This window comes from Ammospiza nelsoni, chromosome 4, assembly GCF_027579445.1.
Source record: "Ammospiza nelsoni isolate bAmmNel1 chromosome 4, bAmmNel1.pri, whole genome shotgun sequence".
In the NCBI taxonomy this organism is placed as follows: Eukaryota; Metazoa; Chordata; class Aves; order Passeriformes; family Passerellidae; genus Ammospiza; species Ammospiza nelsoni.
The window spans coordinates 52,692,587-52,702,383 of record NC_080636.1 but is presented as its reverse complement, the minus strand read 5'-3'; the positions used below and the strand labels follow the sequence as shown (position 1 = coordinate 52,702,383).

At 40.4% G+C, this 9,797-nt stretch overlaps 1 protein-coding gene across 1 annotated transcript in view; it reads right to left on the bottom strand.

Annotated features, from left to right (window-relative positions):
* Positions 1 to 2,548: 2,548 nt before the first annotated feature.
* The window catches only part of CDS1 (CDP-diacylglycerol synthase 1), a 29,130-nt gene continuing 21,881 nt past the window's right edge, over positions 2,549 to 9,797 (bottom strand). Inside the window, exons 10-13 of the mRNA XM_059470314.1 lie at positions 8,964 to 9,116; positions 8,313 to 8,432; positions 6,429 to 6,532; positions 2,549 to 5,279 (exon numbers count right to left, since the gene is read on the bottom strand). Of these exons, the coding sequence (XP_059326297.1) occupies positions 5,150 to 5,279; positions 6,429 to 6,532; positions 8,313 to 8,432; positions 8,964 to 9,116 (507 nt within the window). The 3' untranslated portion in view covers positions 2,549 to 5,149. The remainder of the gene's footprint in view (positions 5,280 to 6,428; positions 6,533 to 8,312; positions 8,433 to 8,963; positions 9,117 to 9,797) is intronic.

Below are 9,797 nucleotides of genomic sequence, written 5' to 3'. Positions count from 1 at the left end.
TGGGGCTCCAGGGGAGATGCACCTCCTGCGGGAAGGGCTTTCCTGAGAGTGGGCACTGCAGGGCTCTGCACTCCTTCGATCCCCCACAGCCAGAGCGGGGCCCTGAAGTGTCACAGTGGTCTCTGGGCACAATGCAGCCCCTCATCACAAAGCCCTGGTACCTGATTCCATTTCCAGTGCATGTGTTCCATGGAAGATATAAGAGACCATATAAAAACATTATTTTTGGTTTTGAATCAATTTTTTTATGCACACAATTTAGGTAATTGGGCTAAACTGAGTTTTATTGAAGAAAAATTATATTATATACAAACACATATAAAACAGTCTGTTTGCAAAATGTGTGTGATAAAAATGAACTAGATCTAATCATAATGTCTGAAGGGGAGTCACAGACTGGTGTCATGAAGACATGGCCAAGAACAGTCTGGTAGCAGGATGGCCTGGGGACAGCCAGATGCTTGGGGCACTGTCCCTGCATCCATCCCTGCTGTGTTTCCCTGTGTCACTCTCTCAGAGGACGCTGCTGAGGCTTGGAGCAGCTGTCTGCAGGCACCTGCCTGGCACTGGGAGCAGGACACTGACAGGTCATTGCCAAGGAAGCCCTGCACACAGCCCTGAGTGCCCTCCTGAACAGGGACTGTTGCTGCCATCATGTCAGGGACAGGGGAGGAGGTCTGTCATGGGAACTGTGTGGACATCAGACAAGCTCCCACCTACTCTCCAGGCACTGGGGGATCTTCCCAGGAAGGAGGGGATGGTGCATGGCCAGTGCTGGTGGGTGTGAGGGTGCTGAGCTAGCCTGGCCAGTGCTGCTCTCTGTGATGGCTGCGCCTGGCTTGCCCTCGCTTGGACAACACTGGACTCAGGCATGTGGCTGGCTCATCCTTGGTGTCCATGGGACCAGCTGGGCCAACAGACATGCTTTTATAGGTTTGCTTCCATCTGAAGTCAGAAGTTTGTTTTGTGCAGCTGGACATGACACAGCATGGAGTCTGGCAGAGCTTGCTTTTCTCTCTGTCCTGGAACAGCCCATGCTTGTATCACACTTTGTCACATCAAAAACAAGGTCAAAGTATGCAGAGCTACACACACCCTCCAAGTACATACAACCCTCAATGATAAGCCTCAGTTAGGTAGGCAATATAAGCCACTATTGGGCAATAAGAGCTCTCGGTATGTTTTCTTTAGAGGTGTGCATATCTGCCAGATAGCATGAGTATTTCCCTTCCTGCAATCAAAGAGCAGGGTCCCAACAGCAGAAGTGAAAATCAGCCTCTTGCTCTGAAAACTGCGTGGGACTAGCTCAAAACTCGAGTTCCTGCTGAGCTGGGGACAACTGGCCCAGTCACTTCATATGGGAGCAGCAACCACTTGAGGAAGCAAATTGCTTCTATTGCACCTCAACACAGACAAGTGCAAGTCACCTGGTGGCAATTAAAGGGGGCCAAACCTTGACTTCCCTGTGAAAATATTTACACAATCACTTGCAAAGGATATGTGCATGCTAACAAAATCCTTATAATAAGCAGTCTTTGTCATCACCTGTTCCTTGAGGGATCAAAATATGTCCCTCTATTCACCAAGGAGCAAGCATCAGAATTGAGAGGGCAGGGTGCAGTATGTATGCAATGAACAAATCCCAGTGTCTGTAGTATTCAGCTGTACATTCATGGAGGACTTGGAGTGCTGGGCTAATGGCTAGACTCAATCATGTTGAGGGTATTTTCTGACCTAAATTGGGTATGTGTTTATGGGTGACACATTCCCACCTGTTTCTGGCATCCTGTCATATACAGGACTCATGCTTAAGTTCATGCAATTTGAAATTGCTGAACAAGGAACTGAATATCCATTTTATAATTGGGAAACTACTTGCAAGAGAAAGGGAAATTGCAACTTAGGTAGTAGTACCAGCTGGACAAAAGGACTCTGTGTGAGTCCCAAACGTTACCTGTTTAGCAGGAGAAAACTCACTGCTAATTTTCCCCTTCCTTCCCTCAGAAGACCATTAGGAAGCAGATGTGGACCACAGGAAAGCTCTGTGCTTCTCCACAAGTTTCCTAAAATCCAAGGAGGTGCACAGCACACACCCAATTGGCTGAGAGTCAGTGTTTAACAGATGTTACACTCTGTGTAATTTAGAAATAAAGATGCATTTTTTACCTGGCTTGTTTGAGGCTGCAGGAGGTGAAGGGCCTCAAATCCAAGACTTAAAAAGGAAGGAACAGGAAAGCAGGGAGAGGTAGCTGCCAGCTGCCACCCCTTCAGCACCACAAATGGTGAATTGTGATAGGCCTATATCAGTATTGTTGGAGTGAGCACCTTCAGGAAAAGATGACAAGCTTGCATATCTTTGGACACGAGGCACATTGTACAATTTTCAGCAACAGACATGGATAGTCTGAAGCCCAGAGGGGCAAAAGGTTGGAAATTAATAGCAGACTTTCTATTAAGAACATAAATGTAAGGAATCAAAGGAATATAAATTCTTGTTAAGAAAACTCCACCCACTATACATACTAGAGGAAATAAAAGACAGGAGGACTTCTGTCCCAATTTTATTTTTTTTTTACAGACCTGCTTCAATGAAAGATTGAAACAGTCAAACTAAAGCAGACATTAAATGCTCATACCATTTACAATATTTACAGAATATACATTTTTCTTTTTTGCTCAGCAGGTAATTATAGCCACTTGGGACAAAAGTGCAAGTGAAAGGAATCACTGATGTACAAAGTTAGCTTCCCTGTTGATCATGTTGCAATGCTTGAACTAACAGAAGTAGCCAGTGTGGTAAATTCTCTTTATAGTAACCAAGCATGGATGTCACTTCACAGAGACAGATCCTGCTCAGTCATCACCAAGCCTAAACCAGAAGGAAGCTATTACTCTACCTAGAAAATTGATGAGTGAGTTCACAGGTGATCCCATCTTCATTTTAACATTGAAAAGCAGAATTGCAGTGTTGAATTTTCTATTGTGCACATTGACAGCAATTAATTTCATATGCTCTGTTGTATTAAATACTAAAATATATTTTAACTTCCTTATTGTACATGCTATAAAATTACACTAAAAATTTCAAGTTTCTGAAGTAACAATTACCCTTTTACATATATATTCTCTCTATATTTTTAAAATATTTAGATTTTTTTTAATACCCAGGATAAAGCTATACTAGTTCCAGTATGGCTGCATTTTATCATAACATATACCAGAGTCCCATACATAACCAAAGCCTCATCTAAAAGCTAGTTTTGAAGATATTCTACTTTGGTTTCCTTCACATTTTTTTCTTCCCTTCTTTTTAAATCATCTTTCCAAAGGTAGCTGTGCTACCTTTTAACTTCAGGTTGTGCTCTACCTGGAGTGAGGGCTGAACTTCAGTCCCCTCCAACTAATAAGCCAAGTCACAGAGCCACTGATGGACAAGCAGCAGGTGATGTTTTTCCTCTCCTGGAGTGTTCCTTCAATACAGTACTGCAATCTCCAAGTCAGACATAATTTGAGTCTGTCAATACTTGACATGAACAGGAATTACTTCAGACCTGGATTCTGTTGAATCTACAAGGGGCTGCCTTTCCATACACAAGCTGTACAAGCTCAAGTGCAAAACAGAGTGCACGGTGGTCTCAGCTACGTGGTGTTCAATAAAAAGCAGTTTGAATTTTACTGATACACCCAAATTTTCTCCACAATCGTATCCTCAAGTAGCACCAACCATTTAAATTTTAATCTTTAGTATATATACATACATCTTTTAATAATTTATATACACACACATAGATATGGCATCGGTATGTGGAGAAACTTATTTACAGTTAGTTGGAAAAATGAAATTGTATCAATTTACAGTATATGAAGACAAAATTGGCATTTGTGCTTTCTGTTTGTACAGCAGTAATTTTTGTCATTTCAAAAAAAGTTCATATTTTTATTTGCATCAAGACATGTTACATGATGAAAAAAGTTGTAAAACAACTACGATTTAGAATAATGGAGCATTAATTCTCCTCATACATCCCACTAAGTCTACAGAACAGTTGCTTTCTATAAAAATTCTCCATTCAAACCCCTTTGTGGTTACCCAAGCTTGCTTGAGGATCTTCTTAATAAATAAAGATACACAGCAGACGAACCACGCATCCTGTCTTGCACTGTGCACATTCATGAGATAAAAGTTTCTGCCCTCACTGAGTAACACACTGATACACACCACTTAAACCTCACTTGTTAGTCAGGACCTCAAAGTGCTTTTAAAAAGAAGGAAATACCCCGGTTCTACAAAGCAGTTAGGAGGCACAAGGAATAAGGCTTGAATTTCTGTCTTCAGACACCGACCTGGCCATGGGAACTAGGGACTTAAGCTTCAGATTCTCCCTGATCTGTTTATTGGGCTGGAGAATTCTGTTTTCTCAGGTAGTCTCTACTCCTGGAGGTACACACTTGTTTATGATGTGTAATGTTAGCAACAACAACAAAAAAAGCAGCTTCACAGCCCAAACTACCCAACTGTATTTCAATGCCCAGCTGTATTTCCATAAATGTATTTTTCTCTTGAAAGCATGAAATGGTTTCATAAGAAAGCTGTTAAAAACAGAGCTAAGTTTAATCTTCATAACAACTAAGTAAATACAGGTAGTCTGATAGAGCAGGCTTGAACTACTTCTTTGACCAGGCTAACAAGTGTTTTCTGGCCAATAGTAATTTCAGCATCAGCCTATACAGAAGTTACTGCCTTCCTGACATGTTTACACTTCATTAACCATTGGAGACCAAAAGGTATTGCTAAGATATACAGCTTTAAATAATTAATTAAAAACTTACAGTGAATTTCATAATTTTTTTTCTTAAATACAAAGACTAGTAGGCTGGGTGTTGAAGAACGACTGCTGCCATCCATCTCAGGAACTAAAATGCACAGCATGTGTACCATTACTCTGTAAGTATTTGAATTATTTTAGGAAGAAGAAATCTTTAGTGTCCTAGTAGGAAGTCATAGCATTCACATTCATTTCAGGAAACATTCACCTTTTCCAGACTACAAACTACTCTTCCTTTAGCCATTATTTATGTGCACTTTTGCAATGTTTTTCCACAGGCTTCTGGTAGATGGAGTTTTCTTCTAGTCCTCTGTTTTGACAAACTACCCTCTTAGAGATGGCTGCAAGATCCCTTTTTCAACGAGGTGAGATTTCAGGGTTTTATACACACTTAATTGTTGTTCAGGCTGAAGTATCAACAGCTGCTTCAGTAATTTGCTGGGATTTGGACCCCTGTCAATGAAAAAAAAAATTGTTTTGTGACCACAGCTCTAATGAGCCTTTTAGATTTCCTCTTGCTGCCCAACCAATGCCTTCCCTGTCTTGAGGGCACCAAGTTACAGATTTCTCCCAATCTGTCTCCTCAGGATGCATGGGCCAGCATAACTGGCAAAGCATACTCTTAGCTAAATATAAACAGAAACTAAAAGCATTTCTATTTGCTGTCCAATGGGGATGTTAAGAAGTCTTATGACAAATAAGATTCCTTGATTCGTCTTTTATCACTGTAATAAATTTTTTATTAGCACAGCCTTATTTAGTTTCTGTTGTCTGCCAGATAAGCTATGTACTACTGAAATAAATGGGAAATTGGCCAAGTCAGTAAAGAAAACTGCAAATTAAACCAAGCTTTTCTAAATATCAGCCACATTTTTAGCTAGCCATTTACAATCTACTTCTAAGATGAACCAAATATAAGGCAAAGAATCTGTTGCTGATTAGGTATCTAGTAATTATTTAGCCATATGCATTTACAAAACTAAGAGCATGTCTTGATTTGGCCCCTTGAACCACCTCTGCCTCAGAAACTAAAATGTCTGTTATAAGAGAATTGTGATTCCCATGATTTCATCTTGAAAGCTGGTGTGGTTCAGGAAAGATGAGCAATATTTTAGGAAGTTGTCTCCTTTCTTTAACTATAGCATTTTCATCTTAAACAGAAAATCCAAAGCCAAGCAACTGAGAAATACTGAAACTCATGGGAAGAACTGCAGTCTCTCAATCTACAAGCTCTTTAGGAAGCACACAGGGAAAGCAGATGCTGCACAACCCTCCTGCCTGAAACCCCATCCTACACCTTTCTGTAATCAGTAAATTCTAGTAAAACTTCTGCTAGGCTGCTACACAAAACTTTCTTGTATTTCAAGTACACATTTTTACCTTCAATAGAAGTCACAGAAACATTCAGGCATAGTTTGAACCTGAAAGAATGTCCCTAGGTAGGGACACTTAATGTTTTCTTAATAGTCCTGTATTTGAAATGACTGGATAAATGCTATTTAGCAACCTGCAATCTCTGCTATGCTAACATAACTCCTATGCATTCATTATGGCACAGCTCCTGTGCATGTTTCAGTAATTAATATTGTAAAAAGTCCATACCTTATGAAACTGGTGATGTAGACATGAACAAAAGTGGCCATCAAGTACTGACAATCAAAGCGATCCATTATCCCACCGTGCCCAGGGATTGTGTCTGCAAAATCCTTTTGGGTGTAAAGGACAAGAAGGGGAAAGAAAAAAAAAAAAAGATGGTCAGTGGTTCCCATGAAACACACCAATGATGTTATCTCTTGGCAGCAGCACATTAGGGCTGCAAGTAAGCCATGGTTTCACTGCCTGGAGCCAAAAGTTAGCAAGAGGCTCCTTTGCTAAAGCAGTTTTTAACTGCAAAGGCAAGCCAAGGGGTGAGAAGAAAAAGAAGAGAAGCAGCAATTTGTCCACAGTTTTGCACAAGAGGACAGTAGTAGGTCAGGAGCAGGTATGCCAGTACTGAGAACACTTGTGTGCCTATATACACTTTGTTTTGTAGCAAACCTCTTAAGCTGCTGGCTGTTGTTTCTTGCCTCTGCAGAATCTAATTCTCCTCTTTAAGACCTTTTTTGCTTTATCATCTACCATAGCTAAAAACCATAATATGTGCAAACAATATAAATTCATCTAACAGAATCAAAAAACACACTGTGAAAAAATTATCACTACTGAAAAAAAAATTTCTGATGCAAACAAATCCTTGATACACTACCTTTGTGTTACCTAGCTCATCTATAGAACAGGTTTATCAATAAAAATACCTTCAGACATCCTTTCTGTCAGCCACACTCACTCATGTCCTCTCTGAGTGAAAACCTTGACCTTAGTCATGTGGGATGACTGCCAGCAAGTTAAACTAGTTCTGCCCAATGCAGAGCAGGCATGGAGGGCACTGCCTTCAGCAGCAATTCCACAACATCCCTGACTTCTGTCAGTCCTCAAGTCATCACTTTGGGGCCCAGAAGTATTAAAAGGAATCTACTTTTTTACTTATCACTTTAAGAATAAGTGCTGCTTTTCAGCAGCATTTTTTTCACCCCGAATTCCTTCTTCACACAACGTCTTTTGCTATGTGGCTGTACAGGAATGAGAGTGCTGTGGCCAGCAAAGTGCTGGGCAAGCTGCTGGGACCAGCATGAGAAAGAGGGGTAAGTACAAGCATATGTACAGGAGTTCAGCACAAACAGAGAGGTTTACACAATTCTGTGCAAAGCACACGCCGGCTTGGTGGACATACGGAACAACAACATGAACAACAAGCAACAGGGTAAGAATTACAGCAGTCCTACCAAGACATAAAGAAGGTCGGGAGAAATTTGGGGCTGCCCTCTTGCCATACTCCTGCTGCCATTTAATACCAGCCAAGGACAGCATTGCCACAAGCGACAGCGCACACCTTGCAATAAACAGAGGGTAGCAGGTCACACAATTTGCCAGTACACGCTCCTGTTACAAGGCAGATGTTTGGCAAAGGCAGCCAAACATCTCATGCTTTGGTGAGCCTGACACACCAGCATCTGCCTGTGACACCAATGCCACCTGTAAAAACCAGCCAGCCAAAATCTGAAGGGTAAACCACTGTCAGCACTTTTGAGGTGTCTACAGATTGCCCTTCATGTCAAGTACAATATCTCACATCTTGCTTGTCTAAACCACTTCTGCAACATTATTTGGAAGAATAATTATTGTCCAAATTATGTAACCAAATTATTCTTAGATTTCCAGCATTGAAGTCACATGCTGACTATGCAAAGTTTGAAGAATATCACACACACACACACCTGATAAAACTAAGTCCTGCTTCTGATACTAAAAACCAGCCAAAACATTGTTGCAACTCAGTAGAAATACAATTGTAATGAAGGATTTAAAAAAATCCCTAACCCACCAATTTATCTAATCCAAAGAGAAAAACAAAAGACAATTTAGAGGCTTATAGGATTCATTACATACCTTGATTTTGAAAGCTCTTTTAAATCCACTGGCAAAGAATCCTCCAAATGGCCCAATTAATGAGGCAAATGTTGACAGTGCAAAGCTGTGCAACTGAAATGGGTACATATTCACCGTTTCCTACAAGAAAAATAATTAACACTGTGTTTCAATATGTTTGATTGTAGGCATCTTTAGCTTACATATTTAAAGGGTCAGAGAGTACATTACATATAACTAATGCTGGTAGTGCTTTTTCACACAGCACAGAAGTAATGGCACTAACATTCAGGATTCTGTGTGGGGAAGAGAGTAAAACTCCAATCCTAACAGCAGCTACACACTACAGGCTTACTTCAGCTTGCCACTATTTCCAGCCATAACAAGCCCTTGTCCACTTCCCACAGAAAATTCGAAGGTTGCTCTTCAAAAATAAGTTTGCAAAATGCCTCAGTGGCATCCATGTGCAGCACAAAGAGAGCACAGGCCTCAAGAGCACGGGCAGGTTCCCTCAGGTGACCACATTCCCTGTAGGAGCAATGGAGGGGCTCATGGTATCGACCCAGTTCTTAAGGTTAAGCTTTACCAGCATTCAGATATCCTTCTAAAATTATTTGGAAACCCATTTAAGCAGGATTTCAATTTTAACCAAAGCCTGTTTTTTAACCTTACCCATCCCAACACAGCCTGAAGCAATGGTGGCACAGAATACTTCTTCATTTGGAAGAGCTCTGAAGGTTCACACTCTGTCACAAATCTGTTGGTTTCACTGTTGTATTCCACAGGGCAGACAAAGTACTGATGTTGAGCCAAAAAATAGGAAAACTGAAAAGCAAACAAGAACACCTGAATTAGGCATTTGTTATTACACTCAAAAACCCCACAGTAAATGGCTTTATCACCACAAGCTCAGGGTAATAAAAATCTTTCTAATAAGAGACACCGAATGGAGAAAAATCAGCCTGCCTTAACTAGAGTGCCTCAACAAGGCAGATGTTCCATGAGCTTAGTGAGGATATCCCAAATTATTTTCCTTTTTCTATCTCTCAGATTTCTATCTTCTGTATTAAAAAATCCAAAAATGTCATCCACTCATAATTTTTTTGCAGTTCACTTGTCCATTAAAACTTGAATATTTCCTCTACTAAGTTTGGCTATTATGAGTTCTGCTGACCTTGGTGACAAATTACTTATCACAACAGTTATTTCTGATAGTATTATCATTTGTGCATGTCATTAGAGTAAATTGCTTTCCAGGAGAAATATCATTATAAAGCATGTAACACAGAGGGACTACTTCACAAAGTATAAATAATGCTACTGGTAAACTTCAATTTCAAAATGGGGATGCAACTAATAGATAAAATTATTCCAGATACTGTAACAGAAATGCCAGAAAATGGTCAATATGATCTCTTCAGTAGAGGTTAAAACCTTGCCTATCCTTGGCAGCTAGTTATGAATTGGCAGAATTCTCTAAGCAAAAAAACATCCTAACCCTGAGGC